This window comes from Lepisma saccharinum, chromosome 22 (genome assembly GCF_977018435.1).
Source record: "Lepisma saccharinum chromosome 22, izLepSacc3.1, whole genome shotgun sequence".
NCBI lineage: Eukaryota > Metazoa > Arthropoda > Insecta > Zygentoma > Lepismatidae > Lepisma > Lepisma saccharinum.
In genome coordinates, this window is record NC_139250.1 from 2,526,589 (window position 1) to 2,551,261 (window position 24,673).

The 24,673-nt window shown below is 40.2% G+C and overlaps 1 protein-coding gene across 1 annotated transcript; it reads right to left on the bottom strand.

Annotated features, from left to right (window-relative positions):
* Positions 1 to 3,985: 3,985 nt before the first annotated feature.
* LOC146004907 (beta-1,3-glucan-binding protein-like) lies at positions 3,986 to 19,586 on the bottom strand. The gene is made up of 7 exons (XM_083143934.1): positions 19,374 to 19,586; positions 17,593 to 17,747; positions 14,765 to 14,928; positions 13,720 to 13,977; positions 8,701 to 8,852; positions 8,163 to 8,264; positions 3,986 to 4,296 (listed from the first exon to the last, which is right to left on the bottom strand). Exons 1-7 carry the CDS (start codon positions 19,560 to 19,562, stop codon positions 4,180 to 4,182), a joined length of 1,137 nt encoding a protein of 378 aa, XP_083000060.1. The 5' UTR covers positions 19,563 to 19,586; the 3' UTR covers positions 3,986 to 4,179.
* Between the last annotated feature and the right edge of the window lie 5,087 nt (positions 19,587 to 24,673).

The following is a 24,673-nucleotide window of genomic DNA, read 5'->3' on the forward strand; positions in this document are numbered from 1 at the left end:
ATACAAGATGTTTAATCCTGCTAAACAAGCAAAATTAATTACCGCTGAATACAACTTGAATTAGATATTTGTAGGATTTCGGGGTGGGGGGCTTCAGGCCTCAGAACCCTCCACCTGGCTACGTGCCTGCCTCGACCATTCGTTGAATAGCATCCCTCAGGAGCGTATATTCGAGGCTACCTAGTCTATCTGCGAAGCCTGAAGCCTACAAAGTAAAATGCTGAAGAGACATCTCTTACAAACTGTGTGAATTAAGCTGATTTCAAGACGAAGATAATGGCGATTCTGAAGTTGGCAACCTGAATTCTTAGGTGTTGGCAACCTGAATTCTTAGGAGTTGGCAACCTGAATTCTTAGAAGTAGGCAACCTGAATTCTTAGAAGTTGGCAACCTGAATTCTTAGTAGTTGACAACCTGAATTCTTACGAGTTGGCAACCTGAATTCTTAGAAGTTGGCAACCTGATTTCTTACGAGTTGGCAACCTGAATTCTTAGAAGTTGGTAACCTGAATTCTTAGAAGTTGGCAACCTGAATTCTTAGAAGTTGGCAACCTGAATTCTTAGGAGTTGACAACCTGAATTCTTACGAGTTGGCAACCTGAATTCTTAGAAGTTGGCAACCTGATTTCTTACGAGTTGGCAACCTGAATTCTTAGAAGTTGGTAACCTGAATTCTTAGAAGTTGGCAACCTGAATTCTTAGAAGTTGGCAACCTGAATTCTTAGTAGTTGGCAACCTGAATTCTTAGGAGTTGGCAACCTGAATTCTTAGAAGTTGGTAACCTGAATTCTTAGAAGTTGGCAACCTGACTTCTTAGAAGTTGGCAACCTGAATTCTTAGGAGTTGGTAACCTGAATTCTTAGGAGTTGGCAACCTGAATTCTTAGAAGTTGGCAAACTGAATTCTTAGGAGTTGTCAACCTGAATTCTTAGAAGTTGCCAACCTGAATTCTTAGGAGTTGACAACCTGAATTCTTAGTAGTTGACAACCTGAATTCTTAGTAGTTGGCAACCTGAATTCTTAGGAGTTGGCAACCTGAATTCTTAGAAGTTGGTAACCTGAATTCTTAGAAGTTGGCAACCTGAATTCTTAGAAGTTGGCAACCTGAATTCTTAGTAGTTGGCAACCTGAATTCTTAGAAGTTGGTAACCTGAATTCTTAGTAGTTGGCAACCTGAATTCTTAGAAGTTGGCAACCTGAATTCTTAGAAGTTGGCAACCTGAATTCTTACTAGTTGGCAACCTGAATTCTTAGAAGTTGGTAACCTGAATTCTTAGAAGTTGGCAACCTGAAATCTTAGAAGTTGGCAACCTGAATTCTTAGGAGTTGGCAACCTGAATTCTTAGAAGTTGGCAACCTGAATTCTTAGAAGTTGGCAACCTGACTTCTTAGAAGTTGGCAACCTGAATTCTTAGTAGTTGGTAACCTGAATTCTTAGGAGTTGGCAACCTGAATTCTTAGAAGTTGGCAAACTGAATTCTTAGGAGTTGGCAACCTGAATTCTTAGAAGTTGACAACCTGAATTCTTAGAAGTTGAAAACCTGAATTCTTAGGAGTTGGCAACCTGAATTCTTAGAAGTTGACAACCTGAATTCTTAGAAGTTGACAACCTGAAATCTTAGGAGTTGACAACCTGAATTCTTAGGAGTTGGCAACCTGAATTCTTAAAAGCTGGTAACCTGAATTCTTAGTAGTTGGCAACCTGAATTCTTAGAAGTTGGCAACCTGAATTCTTAGAAGTTGGCAACCTGAATTCTTAGTAGTTGGCAACCTGAATTCTTAGAAGTTGGTAACCTGAATTCTTAGTAGTTGGCAACCTGAATTCTTAGAAGTTGGCAACCTGAATTCTTAGAAGTTGGCAACCTGAATTCTTAGTAGTTGGCAACCTGAATTCTTAGAAGTTGGAAACCTGAATTCTTAGAAGTTGGCAACCTGAATTCTTAGGAGTTGGCAACCTGAATTCTTAGAAGTTGGTAACCTGAATTCTTAGAAGTTAGCAACCTGAATTCTTAGAAGTTGGCAACCTGAATTTTTATAAGTTTGCAACGTGACTACCGTTGTGATGTAACTGTGGCTTCCTTGAAGACGTCAAGAATGAGTCTAGTCTTCTCCCTTCCTCCATAGCCTAGGACAGGTGTCATTTGAGATAGCCCACTTCTTAGACTCAGCATACGCCACTGCCATCCCTTAGGATACAGTTTCTTCTCATCCAGTGACCCAACCAAATTATTTTTCTCTTCATGATTTTCTCCAGCATTGATCTCTTTTCCCCAACTCTTTCTAGCACTGTTTCATTTCTCACTTTTTCTGTCCATTCACCCGTTCCATTCGTCTCCATAGCCACATTTCCAGAGCTTCCAGTCGCTTTTTGTCGCTTGTTCTTAGCGTCCATGTTTTCGCACCATATAGAGCTACACTCCATACAAAGCATTTCATTAGTATAATACGTTAACATAATTTATAGGTCATCTCTTAATATGTTAATTAGTTAATACTCTATTGCTATTATTACGTGAATAGCTAAAGAGACGGTCTAAGAATATAGATATAATAGGGCACGTATTCATTGTCATTGCGTGTTGTTAAGATCGCCAACAACTTTTTTCTGGCAAGGAAATTAATGTCAAAAAGATAAATATTTACTGAAAGACAAACAAGTGCGTTACATCCAGATGACAAGAAGTAAAGTTCGGTTCTTGATTAATATTGTATGCATTTCATTACAAGTAGCAGTGTGAATAAATCTTATTTTTTGTGGCCATTGAAAGTCCTATGATCCCAATATAATCCTTGCCTTCCAGTAGGTTCGGCGGAAAGAAATAGCCCTCGATTATGCAACAAATGCTAAATAAGTATATTGTCATTACTTAAATTTCGTACTTCGTAAAGTTTTGGGATCCGGCCCCCTGGACCCCACTAAATACATCCTTGCACTATGCCTAGTTTAAATTCCCTTCTTAGTTTACCTCATGAGCTCTGGGAATGGGACAAGAGTTGTCATATATCCTAAGAAGCGATGTATAAATTACTGTTGGATTAAAAATTATGGATATGGATTTGTGACACGAAGATGCCCGATCTCAGCCGAAGAGAATTCGAGTGATCGCTGATTCGTTGTTTCAGAGCCGCCAACTAGAAATGCGAGCAGTATAAGATGGCTCGATTTCCTTTCAAAATTCATGATTTTTCTCACTCCAGTTATTCTTTAACTTATCCTCTGTAAGATATGTGCAATCAGTGGGGTAGCAAGGGGTGGGCGAAGTGGGCGACTGCCCGGAACCTTGTGTCTGAATGGGGTTGATACAAAAAATGTATTAAATAGAAGTGGGGGTAAAAAGATGGAAAGGGCTAATTTTTGTAGGCAATAAAATTAAAACATTCTGTTTTTATCTGGTTTTAAATTCTAGTTAAACGTTATAATTGGCTGTAAGCCAAAGGGGGTACCGGAAAAAGTACAACTTATTGTCATATTTCGCATGTGAAACATTTATGCAAAAATTCACCATAACTTGCGTGGACATATGACATCCGATTTTAATATGTTAACAATAAAGCACCTCCAACTGCCACGAAACAAGTGCGAGGCATTTAAATGCTTGGGTTGTTTGCTACTCAAAAAGGCAATGGATAATATAAGCAGTTCTTACTTCCTACCTACAGCTTCATATTTCATCTCCCGAAAAATAAAGAAGACATTTTTAGGGTGAGTGAAATTATTAAATATAATTTTCTTCAGTAATTTATTATTATTTAAATATGATAATTTGCTGACGTATCCATGAAGATTTTGTATCGATGTACATTGAGATTTCAAATTTAGAAACGAATGAGGGCCTCGCGATATCTTGCTACGCCACCGTGTGCAATATATCCAACACATACAATATATGCCAACACGTCAATATTTCTAAGTGTGCAGATGCAACTATTTCTTGTAGTACTTTTCCCATCCAGTGGTTTGCGAATTAAGAAACACATCGATAGAGAGCTTGGAGAATAGTTTATTTTATTCCGACTATTGTTATTATTATTTTAAATATGTTCCTCCATATTTAGACATACTTTTAATACAGTGCTGATACATATATTCTGTTTTCCGCATCGACTCCTTACATGTAGTTATTTTTTTCATTTTAAAATATGCATGCATGATACAGGGTGTTCATAATGTTAACGTCCCTACAAGGAATAGACTCTGATGTAGTCGACCTGCAAGGCGGCATCCTCTCCATTGTTGACGTCATGATTCCATGTGGAGTACCAGTCGTTCCTCGCATTCCAAAAGTCTGTGGAAGCCTGGAAGAAGACAAAAGCCGAAGGTTAATTCTAATGATTTTCAAAGTTAATCAGCAAAATTAGATAACTTTAATAAAGGTAAAAAAAAAGGTAAAGTGCTCCCCTGTGCATAGCACCACGCCATGAAGGCGTATAGGGAGTGTGGGGGTAACGCCCCACACTTTCTTGATCCGGTCGTGAGTGGGGTGATGTGATCAGCATCACGCCCCTGACCGCCTTTATCCCCCAGGGTTTCCCCCAGGTACCCAAGTTATTCGACGCTGGGTGGGCGCCGGGGCCGCTTCCAACGTTAGAAAAGTTCCCGGATTTGAACGGGCCGGGGATCGAACCCGGGACCTTGAGCATGGTAGTCAGACGCGTTACCGACTGAGCCACCGCGGTCACACTTTAATAGAATCACTATGTACACTCACCGGCAATGAGAATGGGACACGTAGATCCTAATATACTCGCTTCCCTGCAAGGTGTTGTGTGTGTTGCCTAACTCTACGTCGATAAGGAGATTTGAATAGCAAATTTTCAATGGCAACTTCAACCACCACCTTAGTTAGACGACGTACATAACGCTTTGCAGGGAAGCGAGTACTTCAGGGTCTAGGTGTCTCATCTTTATTGCCAGTGAGTGTACCTCTTTCGGGTATCCAATCAGCAATATGTACTCTCATGTATTCTTAACTTACACGAATATAATATACGAGGGCAAATCAGTAAGTCGGTTCCACGATTTTTTTGCAGAGGATTGGATAATCACACCAAGGTGAACTTTTGGGTACTGAAAATCTCATCCGTTCCGAGGTCATAATGAGTGATTTTGGAATGTTCCTTTGTCTCTTCCACAGATGGCAGCAGTGACAAACATGGCTACCCGCCTGACATCGTCGACGGTCGAGGAGCAGCGTTCCGTGTTGCGGTTCTTCTGGGCTGAAGGTCAAGACACCGACGGAGATTCACGCGAGGATGAAGCTGGTGTACGGGGACGACGTCCTGTGCCGCAAAGCCATTGGGAATTGGTGTCAGCGGTTCAAGGTCGGTCGCACCAGTGTCATGGACGAGGAGCGGTCCGGACGACCGGTGAACGTGTCAACGCCTACCAGAATCCAAGATGTCGACGACACCATACAGTCCAGATCTGGCGCCCTCTGATTATCACCTCTTCGGCCCTATGAAGAAGGCATTGTCTAGCCAGCACTTCTCGTCTGATCGTGAAGTGCAACATGCTGTGCGGCAGTGGTTGCAGCAGCATCTGACGACGTTCTATGCCACTGACATATCCAAATTGGCGTCACGGTGGGAAAAATGCATTGCCGTCGGTGGTGGATATGTAGAAAAATAAGTAACGAACTGCTACTACTGCACACATATTGTCGTCTTGTGTGACCAATAAATTGCTGTGAAAAAAAAATCGTGGAACCGACTTATTGATTTGCCCTCGTACTTGTAAATGCTACAGAATGAAGCAGAAAAATATTTTTGTGTTCATTTATACGTAAGAAGTGTTTATCCTGAAATTAGACATGTGGGGATGTAGTATAGCACACCTAGAATATGATGGTATCAAAATCTCAAGTTTCACCAAAAGTGCATTTTGATTGTTTTTTATCCTGTACCCTTCATATAATTTCCTTATATGTCATTGAAATTTCTAGTCTTTCAATTTTATGCATAGTTAAAATCTCATTACCGTTTTCCAAACTTTTGTTATTATACTCATTAACTCTTCGAATATTACAGCCGGCCCCCGTGGCGGAGTGGTTAACACATCGCGCTACGACCGGCCTGGGCATGGAATTCACATGGATGTTTGTGAGTGTCCACTCATAAATTTCATCACATCATCACTCATCCCCATCTTCGCAAATTAGCCAAAAGTGGCACAAAACGCGAAGTAAAATAAAGCAAATCAATAAATAAGCAATTGAAATATTGCACTGAAACTAGCACCAATATATACACATAAGACATATAAACAGACAAACCACAGTACTCCACAAAATATAAACTAACCCTGTACTGGAACCCACAACAGACTCAGTGTAGAAGATGTAACTCAAATATGTCCCCGTACTCCTACTTGCATGCATCATGTTTCGACTGTGTTGAAAATTGGCAACTTTACATTCTCTTTATACTCACAGACAATTGGTAGTGAACTAACTCAACCTGTTGATTACAAGCACTAGGACGTTCATGGTTTTAGGTGTTAAATATTATCAGAAAGCTTAAGAATGCAGACATGGGCTGAATCGGCCATAACTTGAATTTTTATATCGTTGTTGATTCTGTTCGCTTGCTGGAATTCGTATGTCAGTTGTTGCGCCATGGCTGATGTGAGCCGACACATTTATTTGTTATTTCTTTTTTTTTAACTCATCAGATACATACACACTCCAAAAATATAGTGAATACAGTTACATATATTTTTCTGTAATATGTTTGTGCATGCAACTTTAACAATTTCATAAACAAATGCTGTGTTTGAAGTCAGTGTGTTAATAGTGGCTTTACTGATTTCCCTTAGGTTCATAGAAAATATGTCAATGCTCTTATTAGCAATTTATTAGAACTTGTGCACATTCTCCTTAAGGGAGATTGCTCAAAAAAAGTTCATCCTTGCATCTAGTTTTTGCAAACGGGATTCGACGGGAGAGTATCTACTTGATGATTTAACAACTTCCATAAGAATACTATTTCCTGTAACGTTCTTCTATGGCACAGCTTTGTCAATCGACATTCATATAATAGGTTGTCATAGATTTCAAATGAGGAGTAAAGTTTCTGGACATTATATTTTAAAACTCTAAGAAACTTGATTTTACTTTTCAATTGCTTCACTAGTGTTGAGGAGCGGCTTGTGACGTGTAATACCACACATCCCACACTATTATTACTGACAATATAAATTACAAATGTTCTAAATATTGTAGTAGTATGTATGGATCGACTACTGAAGTGCACTAGGGGGGGGGGGCTTAATTCTGTGGAACTGACTTCCTGGTATATGTCAAAGATACCAGGATATTAACGCATACCCCTGAATGTATGCGGGTGGAGGTTGGCTCGTTAGGGATTTCCTGTTGTGTGTGTGTGTCAGGGTGAGGAATTCTGGTGGGGGACCAAAAAATTCCGGTGGGGAAAGAGTATATGTTATAACAACATGAGATAAGAAATTAGTTTTAGTTCAAATATTCTTTAGTAAGGATAATATCGAAAACACAAACAAAGTAGTGTGTTTGTGAGTGTTGCATGCTTTCTCTCAAGAGACCATTAACAGATATACACTAATAATAACAATATACACGGCAGAATAAAAGTAAAACAAGGATGCAACACAAATATAAATATGAAATTTAATTAATTAGTATTAGTGGAAAGCATGAACGAAACACAAACTGACACATAACACAACTATTTCGTAATTTTTTGCCATATTTAACCAGTTAGTAAAGAAATTGTTTGCAACTTTATAAATATCTGATACATAAAGTAACAAATTAATTTCTTTATATGTACTCATAGTAATGGACGTTTAAATATTTAGTAATTTGTATCATATATATATATATATATTGAAGAGTTGTTTTAAGTCCACTTTATGCACAGAAAGGTTAATCAGGACCGGACCTACAGTTTAAAGTGGGACACACACACACACACACACACACATATATATATATATATATATATATATATATATATATATATATATATATATATAATTTGTGTGTGTGTGTGTGTAGATTAAGATCTTCCTACACCACCAATCTTCCATGATTTCGCACCCTGGTGTGCGTGTTGTAATTGCAGTTAATTACGGATGTTAACTGAGAGTATTTGGATTATATTTAGTAACGACGATTCTCACTTACCGTCGGTGAAGTGTTGCTCCAGGGCTTAGCGGCGGGATTCTCGCCGTCGTCAGGGAAGTAGCCGTTCACTCCTCCGCAGGCGACGTTCATAACGAAGTAGAACTGCCAAGAAAAGGATAATTAGTGTTTGAGTTGACATGGCCAGTTCTGCATGAACGTTTTCCATACGGGAGGACCCACGAAATCCGACCCACATATATATGTATGTACAAGGATAGACAAAACTAAAAAGTAATTCTGGCGCAAGCCCCCTTTTCTCTAAGGTAAAGGTTCACATTTTGAAATGTGATTTTATAACATTTAATTTATTAATAAATGCAAGACTGGATTAAAAGTAATTAATTCTTGCTCCGCAGTGGGCTTCCTGAACAGGGCTCATGTGGTAACAGCATAAATAACTATGCAATACATTCTAATATATGGTCGACCCTACCACATCGATGCAGATTTTAAGCAGCTTTAAAAACGTAGAAAACTACTGTTCTTGTATGAATGACCTGTTTTTCTCTTTGAAATTCTGCTCATACAAGACACCCACCTCTTGATCGAAAGGCGCCATCTTGGTTGCATATCGCCAGGGGTTCTCAGCTTCCGGTCTCTGCTGGGCGAAGCCCCCCAATTCGTAGAATCCCCCCGCGGGTGGCGCCACTGTCAGATACACCTCATCGTCCACGCTGAACGTCATGCCATCTAGGAATACACAAAATACAATAAACCTGCTGTTCAAGTAATACATTCGTTATTTTTGAAACGATACACGTTGTTTACTCAGAAAGCGACTTCTGCCACAGTGGCGGAGTGGGTAAGGTAGCGTGCTTCGACGCCAGAGGTTCCAGGTTCGAAACATGGTTAAGGCATAGGTATCGTCGTATTTCATAATGACACAAAATAGGAGAGAACTAAACGAATACTTCTGCTCTGTAGTTTTTAAGAAAGAAATCAATTTTGGGGGCCCGTTTACATTATTACAGGGGTTAGACGGCAGGACAAAGCCGCTCACAAAATTCGTTCTGCCACCGCAATGTAACTCTCGTGTAAGAGGTAATAATTGAAGACAAATTGGTAAACGCTGTAAGTGCCACAATAATTCAAACACCGTTTTCCACGTTAAACTGTACCATGCTTTATAATGTGGTAAACGTGAAAAGTGGCTGGTAGCCCTCTAAGTAGTTCAAAGGGCGTGTAAAGAGGTCACTAGTGTGAACGTTCTTACGGGCTGATATGCGGAACGATGCGATTTCCCAACACTTTCGTTTTTGGCACTTACAACGTTTACCACTTTTAGTCCTCAATTGTGTATCCCTCCCCCTGTCTCTTTCTCTGTCTGTATTTGTGTGTGTGCGTGTATGAGTTTAATTTTCCATAGCATTTCTGTCACTTTTGGCTAATCGTGGCGATGAAGATGAGTGATAATTAGAGGAAATGGATGAGGGGACGTACACAAATAACACCCATGTTCAGGCAGGGACTCGAACCCGGAATCTCGCTCGGTACTAACCACTCCGGCACAGAGGTCACCTTTTCTACAATATCTGATCACGAGCCCGACTAGGGGCTGACCTACATAGCTCCATCTGTCCACCGATCCTTCTCGGGCGTGTGTGTGGTTCGGTGAGTGTCGACAACCTCAGTTGGGAAGTAAAAGTTGTAGGGGTAACATCGCTCTCCCGCAGCAACGTTGCAAAGCATATGTCTGTTTTTGTAATTTGTTTATATTAGCTTCTTTGCACAGTGTTTGTCTGTTTTGTGTACTAGTTTTCCGTGTTTTGTGTACTATTGTACAACTTTTATCCAGTAACGGCGCTGTTCAACTCTCCCCCCCCCCCAGTTTTACAGTACGTTTGGCAACATGCAGTGTATCCGCTCATTTGTTTGGTTTCGCAACGTGACTACTTTATTGCAATTTCCAGTACAGCAGAAGCCATTTTAAAGTGGAAAGACACAACAGTAAACAGTACCCTAGTGTTAAAAACAACACACGAAACAAGATAAAATAAAAAGAAACAAAATATAAACATAAGCAAGCAAAGACAGTACCAAGGTAAAGAGATTACTTTCACAATGCATTACTTATGTACAATTTTTTTTCTAAGTTGGTAATAAAAGACGAATATGAACTGAAAATATCTACTTGGTTTGAGATGATATTGAATTGGTTCGGTAGCCTGTGGAATAATGAACGTTGTACGAGTGATAGTCTGGGAGTTGCAGTGTGGAAAGTCTCCTTGCTCCGTGTTTTGTGTCTGGGCACTCTGAGGGATAGTTCGTGGAGTGGGATGCTACTAGGGACGTTCAATATATAAGTTTCCCTGTGCTATAAAATATTGTATAAAGCAATGCCATTAAAAAGAAGCACATGGTTGACAAGCGCCATCCTTCGTCTACAAGGAACAACAATCGATTCGTTATCAGACGTGAAGGCGCATGCGCTCAAGAGAGAAAAGTAAATGATTGTTCGGAAAACGCGGGCTTGCGTCAAAAGGAGTTCAGAAGCATGGATGCTAAGGGTGTTCTGCTGATGGACTTTCTGGAACGAGGAAGAACAATTAATGCTGACCGTTATTGTCAAACATTGGATAAACTGAAAAATGCAATTCGACATAAGCGACCAGGTCTCCTGCCAGCTGGTGTCATTCTTCTTGACGATAACGCTCACCCCCACTCAGCAGTGCAAACACAACACAAAATTGAAGAATTGGGGTGGGAACGGCTGCCCCACCCTCCATACAGCCCCGATTTAGCGCCGAGTGATTTCCATCTTTTTCCGGTGTTAAAGTCTGAATTGCAAGGTTACCGTTTCGAAACAGATGAAGAAGTGAAGCGTAATGTGAGAATAGTGACCAATAGCCAGAGCCCTGATTTTCTTGCAAAGTGTATGGACAATTTGATGCAACGGTGGGACAAATGCCTGAATCTCTATGGGGATTATGTGAAGAACTGAGGAAGGATCCTCCTACACATGTATGTATAGTTTTCTAATGTATCTTAAAAATATTTTTTTTTACAGCATACGGAAACTTATATATTGAACGACCCACGTACATCTTAGGTTTCCATTAATGATCGTATGTAGTAATTTCATATCTGCAACGTATCTACGTGATTCTGAAGTATTTATGTTTAAGTTTAGAAGCAGATCTCTCTTAGGTAGGTGTCTCAGGGCCGGCACTCTATATCGAACGATGGAGAGGAAAAAGCTGAGAACATTGTCGATCTTGGAGGTATGAGAAGGGGCAGCCATGTTCCAGATGGGTGAACAGTATTCTAGAATGGGGGACACAAAACGTTTGAAGTAAATGGAAAGTGCTTTCGGGTTATGGATTTCGGTGAATCTGTAAAGTAAGCCCAGCCGAGAATTCCTTGAATTCCAGGAATTATGCGTGAATTCGACGTGAATTTATCTCTGTAGGCGTGAAAAGGTGCAACTTTTATTAATCCCAATGAATTCTTGCATTTACAAGTGCCTCGAGGCAAGTTTTTCACCGTTTAGCTTTTATTGTTATTGAGGAAGCTGCGTGGAAAATAAACAGAATTCTCTCAAGCCTTTACTTGGTTAGTGTCCTTTGCAGAACAATCTATCTGACAGACAGAAGATTATTGCAAGGTAAGATATCTTGAAGTTGATTAGGTAAATTTTAGTTTGAAACTTGTGTTTTTAGATGTTTACGAGTCGAAGTATTTAAACTTCGCACCTTATATTGAATATTTTAAATAGTACACCCAACGCAAATTGTCCACCACCATATTCATTCGGTCTGTATTACACAATGTAATGACAATGAATTGAAATATTTAAGTCAATAAGCAGAGAACAATGCCTGCTTCGAACCAACATAGTTTCATTTCTAAAAACAACACAGGATGTAGAATAAAAAAAGTAATGAAAGTAGTGATGGACAATTTGCCTACCATTATATTTGCCGTTGGCTGTACGTGATACACCGTTTAATTTAAATTAGAATTTTTGGTGCATTGGAATCACACAGACGCTTTATACTGTTAATATGTTTGTGTGTGGTTGGTGAGTCGGCAATACGTTAGGTTGAAGTAGAGAAAACATCTACTTGTAACCTTGAATTTTTGGAAAGATCTCCTTGAAAAGCGGGAATTACTCTTGAATTTTTTGATGGTCTCAAGCCCCTATCACACGGAACTGGATTTCTAGTAGGAATGCCCTAGTTGGCGCTGAACTAACTTTCTAGGTAGCAATCATGGCCGCCTGGCTGGCTGCTTTGGAGGAATAGGACATGTTCTAATTGCTACTTGCTTTCCTCGACTGGATTCAGTGGAACAGCCAATCAGAGCAAAGTTTCGCCATGTGAAGATAATCTGTGTGTGTGCAAAGAAGCGTTTTTGTCTGTGGTTTCCGAGTGTTACTGTAGCAATGTATAACGTATACAGCATGAAAAGCGCGTTGAGTTACACCATCTATGCTGAGTGTACATTTGAAACAACTAAAATATTGTTCCATACGTGTACAGTAAACGTTGTAAAGTATGTATTTAAGCAGCGCCATTGTTTTGTACCTAATAACGTTTTATACGAAACGTTATTCCTCTCGGTTGAATAGTTATCTGCTTTTAAAAATGTGAAGTGATACATTGTTTACATCTCACGCGGCCGCCATTACAACTTCCCTCGTATGGGAACAAAAGTCTATCGACAAGTACGCTGATAAGTATCGTGTGAGGCGAAAAGTAGCAAATTGGTAGCCAGTCCAGCGCCAAATAGGGCATACCTACTGGAATTCCAGTTCCGTGTGATGGGGGCTTTAGAGTGGCCACCCTGTCCCGCCATCAACGTTCGGGTGGCTTGTGACACGAAAATTCCCGATGTCAGTCGAAGAGAATTCAACTGATCGCTGATTCGTTGTTTCCCAACCGCCAGCTTCAAATGCGAGCAGTACGAGAATACAGACTACTGTAATGCAATTTTTATGTTGTGTTGACTCCGGACCTCCCTCATGTAATGCAATTTTTATGCTGTGTTTGGGATTGAATTAAGAATTTTTAGATTGAATTGGGTGATGTAGTTATTTTTTATTTATTTTTTAGATGGTTATTATTTGTTTGGTTCAAATGTGATAAATGCAAGAGGTTATATTTAAAGGAATGGTGATAGAAATTAATTTAGGTTAGATATGGGTGTTATATTTTTTATGATTGAATTGATATGGATTGGTTTAGAAAAGGATATTATTTGTTTTATAATTAGATGAAGATTGTTTTTATATTTGTTTTTTAAATGTTATTTGTTTGATTTTTTTGTTTGATATTGATTTAATTATATATTATTGTCCAATAATTGTTTTTTATTTTGTTTTTTTATAATCTGCAGTTTTTATTTTTTTGTATTTTTGCCAATTGATTATATTTTTTGATAATTTTAATATTTATGCTATATATGTTTTTTAGTTAAGTATTTGATTTTTGTTTGATTATTTATTTAGTATTTTTATTTTTGCTATTTGTTATGCTAAGATTTTATATTTTTTATTTAATATTTTGGGTATGATACGCTATATTTGAAAAGACGACACAGGTCAAAGGTTTCTTACCTTGGGTCCACTCCATCTGGTAGAGATGAAAGTCCCTGTCGAAGCCTTCCCCCGCGGGGGTGTTCTTGGCCGCGTGGGTCATTTCGTACCCGTTGAGGGGCCAGAAGGGACCCCAGTGGAGAGTCGAACTCACTTGCTCTGAGCCGATGTTGACGCCGTTCTGCACCAAGTTCCTGTTGCCCCTGCCTTCTATGATGTCGACCTCTCCTGAGGCAGGCCAGGTCCCGTAGGCGTTCCTCAGGGGCAGCATCCAGATCGCTGAAACAATAATCAGGTGGTAAATATAGGGTGAGATTATTTTCGTACATTAGGGCCTCTCCGATGGCGTAGTGGTATCGTCTTCGGCTTGTAATCAAGGGGTCCCGGGTTCGATACCCGGTGGAGGCACATAGTGGTTCGGATTTCACCTTAAAATGTAGGTTCAGTTCCGATTAGCCTTACTGTGCATAAAATGGACTTAAAACATCAATTCAACATATTTTCGTACATTGCAACGTCCTCCAGTTGGACACCAGTCGTCACAAAATTAGTCCGCTACTCACTCTGTCGGGAACATGAGACTATGGCTTCCTGAGGGAAAGATAAATTTACCACAATAAATTTAATGCATTGCCAAACATTTCAGTTAAAATAATATTGAACTTTTCCATGAACCGTATTCTCGATTCATGGCTAACTTGCAATGTCAGGAAATGTAAATATGTAAGTTATGCTGGCAATTGCATTTAAAATTCAGGAAACAAGAAGGAAGGAGAAAAACAAGTCTCAGAAATGAAGGAAAGTGCAATGAAAACAACAAAAATTACTGAAAGCCAAGAAATGCAAGATAAAAATAATGTTTTCTGGTTCTAGCTGAAGGGAAATGGGCAGATATCAAATTTAGTATTTAGTATTATTTGTTATCAATTTCCGAGGCCTTGTTATGACCTAACTCTCAGCTACTTTTGAAAAGCAACTTTTTAAGGTTCGTTCGTAGTTCTTGGCTGTATTTGCTGGTCGAGGAAACTGATTAAGCAAACCAAACAGACGAGCGTCGCGTACGTACCTGGCCACAACCAATCACCAGCCGGCATCTTGGCTCGTATCTCCACCTTCCCGTACGTGAAACTGAAGGAGTTGACGGTTCGAATCCTGGCAGACTTCACGGGGTTCAGGACGTTGGAAGCCGACCCAGTCCTCTCGCACCCCCAGTCGACGGGGTTGGTGCAGCTGGAACGGAAGAGGGTGTTGCATTGTTAACCTAAGTAAATGTATGCTTAAGCTTCTAGAGATATATTTACAGTGGACGTAACTAGAATTTATAATCATTTTTATCTTTATGCAAATTATAATACTAAGATTTAAATTTGAAATTGAAGACCACAGGGAAAGTCGTGCTTTGTCCATTGATTTTACAGGAGGGCATGTTATTTCCTTGTTGTGAGCATGTTCTTCCCTGTATACGCAACCAAAACCTCTTTGCAATGGATGGAAAAATCACGTTCTATTCTTGTACAATTCCTAGTTAAGAAGACACTTCGTAGAGCTATTTGATAGCAACGTTATCTCAATTTGGCTAAAAATGAGCAAAGCACATTCTTTCCCTGTGCTCTTCAATTGTCTTCTTATGTGGGTCAATCCATATGAAATCATACCAGCTGGTTGCTTGACCATTTTTAAAAAAGTTTATTTTTTGAGTGGTGTGAGCCTCATATATTGACAATTCAGAACCACTCTTATTTTATTTTTACTATCACCGATTTGAAGATGGCGGGCATTTTTTTATCATGGCGCGCGTCATTTTCTCCATTCGTAAGCATCAGCGGCAACTTTTTTTTCTCAGCTCTGGTAAGTCCTACGACAATGAGACAAAATCTGTGATGTTAAGCACATTATAGGCTACAATTATATTTCTGTGTAATTTTCTAAATATTATTCCTTCATAATAAATTTTAAGGTTAAAATTGTGTATTTTAATCGCTCAAAATGTAAAAATTTTGAGTTTGAGATTTAATTGGTTTAGGAGACACAAAACTCGTGAAAAATTCAACATTTTGCATTAAATATGGCATGCCTAATTTCATTTCTTATTAACATTTCGTGTTGAAATTCTACAAACTGTAATTTGGAATGTCAATGAACAACATTACAATCCTGAAATGGCTCTGCAATAAAGTATATATACGAGGGCGTGCTGAAAAGTAACGCTTCATATGTTTTTATTTTCTTTGTTACCTTGTAAACGCATTTTGGATTTTGAGCAACCATACATTGCACTTATAAGACTTTCCAGCTTCTCCATTGCAGGTTTCAAACTTCTATCGCCAGGGGGTGCTGAACTATTGCGAGGAAAATGGCAGTATGTAACCATGCAATGTTGGTGAAGCGCCTGAAGTAGCGTTCCGTGATCGAGTTTATAACCGCAGAAAATGTGCTACAAATTGACATTCATCTGAGACTGAGGGAATATTATGGGGATGAATGTGTTAGACATCAGTACTGCGCGATCTTGAGTTTATCATGCTCTTAAAGAAAACCTCAGCTGAACACGAATCCGATGACCTCCATCAGTTCTAGTTCGTGGCCTTTCATTCCATTCTCTCACATAGCTGAGATTTTTTCAGCTGAGGTTTTCTTTAAGAGCATGATAAACTCAAGATCGCGCAGTACTGATGTCTAACACATTCATCCCCATAATATGTCTTCAGTCTCAGATGAATGTCAATTTGTAGCACATTTTCTGCGGTTATAAACTCGATCACGGAACGCTACTTCAGGCGCTTCACCAACATTGCATGGTTACATACTGCCATTTTCCTCGCAATAGTTCAGCACCCCCTGGCGATAGAAGTTTGAAACCTGCAATGGAGAAGCTGGAAAGTCTTATAAGTGCAATGTATGGTTGCTCAAAATCCAAAATGCGTTTACAAGGTAACAAAGAAAATAAAAACATAGGAAGTTTTACTTTTCAGCACGCCCTCGTATATATACTTTATTGCAGAGCCATTTCAGGATTGTAATGTTGTTCATTGACATTCCAAATTACAGTTTGCAGAATTTCAACACGAAATGTTAATAAGAAATGAAATTAGGCATGCCATATTTAATGCAAAATGTTGAATTTTTCACGAGTTTTGTATCTCCTAAACCAATTAAATCTCAAACTCAAAATTTTTACATTTTGAGCGATTAAAATACACAATTTTAACCTTAAAATTTATTATGAAGGAATAATATTTAGAAAATTACACAGAAATATAATTGTAGCCTATAATGTGCTTAACATCACAGATTTTGTCTCATTGTCGTAGGACTTACCAGAGCTGAGAAAAAAAAGTTGCCGCTGATGCTTACGAATGGAGAAAATGACGCGCGCCATGATAAAAAAATGCCCGCCATCTTCAAATCGGTGATAGTAAAAATAAAATAAGAGTGGTTCTGAACTGTCAATATATGAGGCTCACACCACTCAAAAAATAAACTTTTTTAAAAATGGTCAAGCAACCAGCTGGTATGATTTCATATGGATTGACCCATGTGTCTCAATGCTTATGTTTCCAAGACACACGCAACAAATTTTGGAAGTAACACAAGAGCCTTTGAATTTACTGTCGGGAATTTAATTTGCAAGTTACCTTCTGGGAGTTAGTGGTTAGTCACGGGGCGATACTTTTGGAAGTAACCCAACGAGAGTTACTCCCAGGAAATTGTGTTAGGAAGTAACTCACTGGAGTACTTTAGGAAGTAACTCGCATGGAATCCTTTTTTAAGTAACTGGTAATTTTTTTTATAGTAAGTCCAAGGTAGTGACAGGGCCGGGGGAGTTGTCTCGGGTAGGTTTGGTCCAGTTAGGATCGGATTAGGATTTTTTTTCTTCAGGGGGAATTAGCACACCTGTCAGCAGGAGACCCTCCGTTGACATTCAAGACGCCGCTGGACAGGAACCCTTCTCCATACTGGTCGGCGGTGAGCGTGGGCCGGATGTACAGGATCCCATCGTGGGCGTAACTGTTGGATCGGTTGTTCGTGTACGCCTCGAATTCCCAGTTCTGGAATGTAAGGAGGTTGTCTTAGAAATGACTCCAGTAGGGCGATTCACGAAAATGACTACAAGTGTGATTCACGAAACCGTATACAAAAAAACTACTACATCTCAAACTTTTTTCTTTATTTATTTTACTTCGCTTTTTGTGCCACTTTTGGCTAATTTGCAAAGATGAGGATGAGTGATGATATGATGAAATTGATGAATAAACATTCACAAACATCCATGCCCAGGCCGGGATTCGAACCTGGTACCCCTGGCGCCGTAGCGGACTACATCTCAAACTGTCTACAGCGAAATGCTACAAGGAGCAACAAGAAAAAGCAAAACTAAACAATATCTATTAGCATTTTTATCGATAGTGATGCTTTTCCTTGACATTATCGAAATACCGTGGACTTAGAGATTGTGAAGTTATTTACATAGCACTTTAGTTAGTACCTATTGTTCTTAACAACAACAAAAATATGTTACTGCACGTGTGTAGAAAAACATAACATTAACAAGGTTTAGGTCTAGACGAGAGGGGAAAAGAAGATAAAAGAAGAGAGAAACCTGGCCAGAAGTCACCTACAACCGGTGAGGGCCAACCAAATAACCCAAGCAACAAGCACAGCACGCATTGGGCTATGTTTTTTAGAACACTGCGAGATAATCGTAATGTAGTTCCAGGCCCCGTGGCGCAGTGGTTAGCACATCGCGCTACGACGCCAGGGGTCCCGGGTTCGAATCCTGGCCTGGGCATGGATGTTTGTGAGTGTCCATTCATCATATCATCACTCATCCCCATCTTCGTAAATTAGCCAAAAGCGGCACAAGAAGTGAAGTAAAATAAAGCAAATCAAATCAAATAGTAATGTAGTTGTTTCATGTTGTCCTTGAAAGCGTAAAATCATTTCCATACAATGGAAATACTCGTTGAATTAAATCAATTATGTGGAAATACAAATTGTGAAATTTAAGCAAAGATGCTATGTTTCTATACAACGTGTATCATAATAGAGTAAACAACTTATCAGGTTTATTATTAAAAAAAAATTATCCGAAACACAACAAAGAGGTTCGTTGTACAACAATGAGAATATCCTCAAGATTTGTTTTCATAGGCAATAATATTATTTTTATTGGTATTTCAAAATTTTGTCACCGCTGTGCATCCCGCCTCTGCAAAAATTCTCACGGTCCTTTATTATTATTATTATTATTATTATTATTATTAGTATTATTAGAAGAGCTGGACAAAGGGGGGTCCCTCCCAGAGCACGCCACTGCTTTAGAGGATACTTGAATGTGCCCAAATCTGCACGCCGTTTGTTCCCTGTATCTTTCCTGTTCCGTCGAAGTCGTCCAATCGAAAAGTTCCCGAGAAGTATAGTTGTCACTTTTCTCGTCAGGTGTCACTTCGAACCCATCGTTCGTAGAGTCCCTGGATGTATGGATCTATGACTTAACGTCAAGTCATACTTCCAGGTACTCTAATCGCTCAGGGACTCAGGTGCACACTGTGAAAGCAGAAGGCAGATGTCAGCCAACATCACAACTTTCTTCCCGTATTTCGTAATTAAATTGAAAAAGTGGTATGTGATTTCTATCTGTGATCACTGTGAATAGATACCAAGATATAACTCACCCCACCTCCCGCAAGTGTTATTTCATGTTGCCAGGTCGCAAGGTCAAAAGTGTCGAAATTATCTTCGAAAATCAGTGTGTCCCTGCACGCCTTCTTTCCATTCACCCTGGTCACAGACTCTTCACAATCCTCGGCAGAGCAGGCAACCAATATGGCTGCCACGTACAGAAGAAGCGATAGAAGCTTCATGGCGAGCAACAGTGACTGATAATATTCAGAGGAAGCTTATATAATACCAGGTCGGATAATAGGTGGAGCGTAAGCCGGAACTCGCCAGACACTTCTTTTGTTACAACAGTTGCCAATAATATTTTCTCTGCCTGTCATGTCGGGTGAAGTGTGCAAGGGCAAAAACAAGAAGAAGAATGAAGTGCTCTAATTGTCTGTGAAGTAGCTTCGTTATCTTTGTTGCGTGGAGCGTGTTTCGTTAAATAATAGTACCACGTGACAGGAGTTATTTATAATACGCTTCAACACAACACTAGATTAGATTATGATAGATAAGGGTTTTGAGCTTCACATAACTATTGTATGGGCGGGGAAACAACTCTTCCACTCCAAGGGTGTCGTCATCATGGGGGAGTGGGGGTCGTGTCCCCCTAATTTTACAGAAATAATTATTATCTCTGAACCTCAATTTTTAAAATTAAATGCAACGCTGTAACTTTATCTTCTCGTGTGAGTGAACAATCTAATAGTATCATCTGCATAAAAATTCAAGGATTATGCATAGTTAAGTTAAAAGCGGAAACAGGGGGAAGAGAAAAAACATAGAGATGGGAGTCAGGAAGAAAAGACAGAAGAGAGAGTGTGTTCAGCGAGAGAAAGAATGATTCATTGTAGCAGCATTGTTGAGTGGTATGGCTTCTCTGTCTCTGTTTTCTCTCTTTCTTCTCTCTTCCCCTTCTCTTTCTATGTATCGTATTAATCTATAAGATTATATTTTATTTAAACTCTCTCTGGATGCTTCATGTTGACCAGGGCATTCACTTGTTTACTTCAGTTGTCTCAACCTCTGTGGTATGTGAATAATGCACAGTGTCGTGCTATGCAAACTTCCTAATGTATTCAGGATATAGGAAGTTCCATCAGGTTTATGGAGTCAGCTGTTCGGAATAGAGGTAGAGTTGACGAACTGTATCTTTGCGGGTGGCCTTGGCTACTCCGCGCAGAGTGTGAGAGAGATTCGTTTATGTAGTTGCCACCTACTCGCCCTTTGGGTGGTCGACAGCAAGGACAGAACGCAAGGATAACGACGCGCAACCGGTAGCTCCTCCCCCATGCTACTGCGCAGCCGGTCTTGGGCAGGGCTTACCCGCAAAGATACAGCTCGTCAACTCTAGTAATAATCACGATTCGGCATGGAGGAAGATTTCCATGTCCTGGGTGATATAGAGGTGAGACAGACTGAGAAGGGACTGACTTTTGATTTGGATTGAGGAGAGAGAGGAGCTGGGAGAAAGGAGTTGAGGGAAAGTGAGGCGAGTCCTGGTCAACCAGCCATGATTCAGGTTCGAAGGTTCATAAAACCCAATGAGTGACCATTGTTTTTTCTAATTGTTAAGCTGTTTACTTTTAGTTGTGCCTTTCGCACTGCCAAGCATTTGACTTTTCATGTCAATGACGAGTGCTTTCATCATTGAGGATGAATGATGAATAAGTTACATCACCCATTGGTTTATTGTGGGAGTGACTGGTTTTGATCCCCATCATTCTGTAGAATGATACGTGGTGGAGATGCTGGCTAACGATCCCAGTACCTCTCACACGCCAAGCGTTCTCTGTTTAACTCTCTCTTCATCTCTTTCCTATCTTACTTCCATCTCTCTTTATTTATCTCTAGATCTATTTTCAATGTTTATCTTTTTCCTCTGTTTCTCTCTGTCTCTTTTCTCTAGTTCTCTCTCTCTCTCTCTCTCTCTCTCTCTCTCTCTCTCTCTCTCTCTCTCCCCTCCATCTCACTCTTTTACACTGCATCCCGCCTGTCCCTCTTTCTCTCTTCTGTTTCCCTTACTTTCTCCTTCATATATCTATCTATCTCACCACTCCACCGTATTTGAAGCTCTGCTATAGAAGCAGTGGAAACAGATATCCTGGCGCCTCAATATTGTGGATGAGAAATATCACAATTGATCGTGGCTGGTTGCGAATACAATATGGTTCTCACTTCAACACCTCTTCACACCCATTTTATCCCCTTTGTTACACCACCCGCACATGCCGGCCCCCGTGGCGGAGTTTTGGTTTGAGTTGGTGTTTTAAGTCCACTTTATGCACAGTATGGATAATCGGGACTGGACCCACAGTTTAAAGTGGGATCCGAACCACTTGTGCCTCCACCGGGTATCGAACCCGGGAACCCTTCCGTGGCGGAGTGGTTAGCACATCGCGCTACGACGGGTTGGAATCCTGGCCTGGGCATGGATGTTTGTGAGTGTCCATTCATCAATTTCATCATGTCATCACTCATCTCCATCTTCGCAAATTAGCCAAAAGTGGCACAAAGTGCGAAGTAAAATAAAGCAAATCCATCAACCACCCGCACATTTTGCAATGCAAATTCATGAAAGAGAGAAATGAAGCAAATATATAACTTCACCCCTACAGAAGTGCTCGGATGACACTGGATACCATCCATGCTTAAAAATCTAATCAGCGCGTATCTCTCCTGAACAGTCGCATTTCCTGCAATAATGGTTAAAAGGTCATCCTGCCTCAGCCAGTCGCCACGCAGCGTTGGTGTTTTGTCTTCTGTTGCTTCTGTGAGTACGGTACAACATTGATTTTGTAGTTGGAGCTTTCAGGGTGTGTTAGCAATCAAGTTATTTTCTAAACATAAAGTAGGTCCTTCAAAATTCACAATTCGGTAACTACAGGTTTGTATTACAAGAGTCAAACGAAAACCTTAATTGTCCAATAAAGTGTGCAAGGCAGACTGAATACAGCTCATATTTGCATGAGGTATCATATTTACAAAACGACCTCCAGACTGCAACACTAATCATGGGAGCGTCTGACTACCATGCTCAAGGTCCCGGGTTCGATCCCCGGCCGGTTCAAATCCGGGAACTTTTCTAACGATGGAAGCGGCTCCGGCGGCCACCCAGCGTCGAATGACATGGGTACCTGGGGGAAACCCTGGGGGTAAAGGCGGTCAGGGGCGTGATGCTGATCACATCACCCCCACTCACGACCGGATCAAGCAAGTGTGGGGCGTTACCCCCACACCCCCTATACGCCTACATGGCGTGGTGCTAAGCACAGGGGAGCACTTTACTTTACTTTTTTTTTTCAAAACTCCATTTTTTAAAACAATGCTGGTATTGTAGATTAGGCACACACAGGAGTGGTACTACGTAGAAATGTTCGCGAAAAATGCAGGCTCGACCAGGACTCGAACCCGGGCCTGCATTTTTCGCTGAAAATTTCTACGTAGTACAACTTCTGTGTGTGCCTAATCTACAGTTATTAACATCTCTGCGCTGGGAGGAACCAGGCAATGTCGAAGTCTACCGTGTTTCAAAGGCAACAGATCCCGTTGCGGTAGCACTGGTAGAGACGATTCCACGCAGGTAGAAAAGCGATAGCGAAAGATCAGGCGAGGACAGGCCGGCTCGGTAGCTCAGTGGTTAGAGAAATGGCACGGTATGCCAGAGTCCCTGGTCGAGCCTGCATTTTTCGCTGAAAATTTCTACGTAATGCTGGTATTAATTGGTAGCTTCGCAATATATTTTTGCTTTCGGAAAGGAGGGGGGAGAGGTCAGATGGAGCTTGTGCCTTCTAAGGAAAAAGTTCAAGATGGAAAAAATCGAGTTGAATGCAAACGACCCTTTAACATTAGCGATGAAACGTATTCAGAGTTTCCTCTCGATCCACCCGAAACACTGAATTGTTCCACAACTCTACCGCTAGGCTTTCCCTTATACAGCGCTTTCTGATCCACAGGCTGCCACAGTTCTACAATAAACTACCCACAAGCATCGACATTGTTGCCCCTGAAAGTATTTTCCGATCTTCTCTAAGAATGAATACGTAAATCTTTTGTTTGTTTTCTTGTTTATGTCTTATCATGTTTATATTTAATCTTTGTTGTTTTTACCTAAAACCATCTTGACTTCTTCTTGTTGATTTATTAGAGTTTTCAGTGTAAAATGGCCTTACAAGTGGTGTATCTGAAACTTGGAATAACTAAATAAAAGACTGTGTCTAACGGAGAAGAGAACAGAAGATGTGGATGACGATATGACGAAATTAATGGAGGGGCACTTACAAAGAACATCCATGTGCAGGCCGGGGTTTGAACCCGGGAACTTCGGTTGCGGGATTGAAATTCGACCACTTATCGCGCTTTTTTTAAAAATAATATTCAAAAGGAATACCCTATAACATGGGCGGAGTTTGAGCTTTTCCATTAGAGGGGCCAGACTCTGGGAGAAGCATATGATGTACCTGAGGGTTGTTGAATATCCCTTAGCTTATAAGGGGTCCGGAGACCTTCCCCGGAAATTAAAAAACAACAACTTAAAAACACTGAGTTCTAGGCCTTTTAGACTTGATATTGTTAAATTTCCTCCCTTAAGTAAACAAATATAAATAAATATTAATTATACTGCTTTTCCGGAATGTCTGGAGTAGCGACGCGCAGAGGGGAAAGCTTGTGGGCGGGGCCAGACTAGGTGGGGAAGGGTGCGGGATGAAAGCAACGAAGTGCTGCGGGGTGTAACGGCCATAAAGCAAAACGCTTTCTGCTGCCAATTTCTTGTTTTATTCTTAACAATGGCCAGTGTGTTGTTTTACACAAATAACAAATAATATTGCACGTTTATTTGTCTTTTGATGCTACGAAGAACAGAAAAAAACTAAAACAAATTTAAACATACATTTTCAAAAAACATGCAAATAACCACAAACTATGAAACATCATGTATCAAAATGTGTTTTAATTAATTCTGAAAAACATGTTTCAAACACTATGTTTTAAACATTTGTAAAAAAAAAAGCCATGTGTTTTAAACTTTTCAAACAAGTTGTTCTAGAAAACATTCAACACTATGAGGCGCTCTCCTGAATGCAGAGTTCCCCTAGACTTGCGAGCTGACATGTTTACTACGGAACTACTGGACCGCGAATGAGCCCCCTTCCGTGGATGCCCGTCCCCTCCGCGCGTTCATTGGACGAGGCGCACACCCTTCAACATGCGCACAGAACGCGTTCGCGTTCTCTTACTCCAGAGAATCCGGGAAAGGAATATAGTATATTGGTTGTCAGTTTTAAAAGAAGCAAAACAGTACGATTATTGC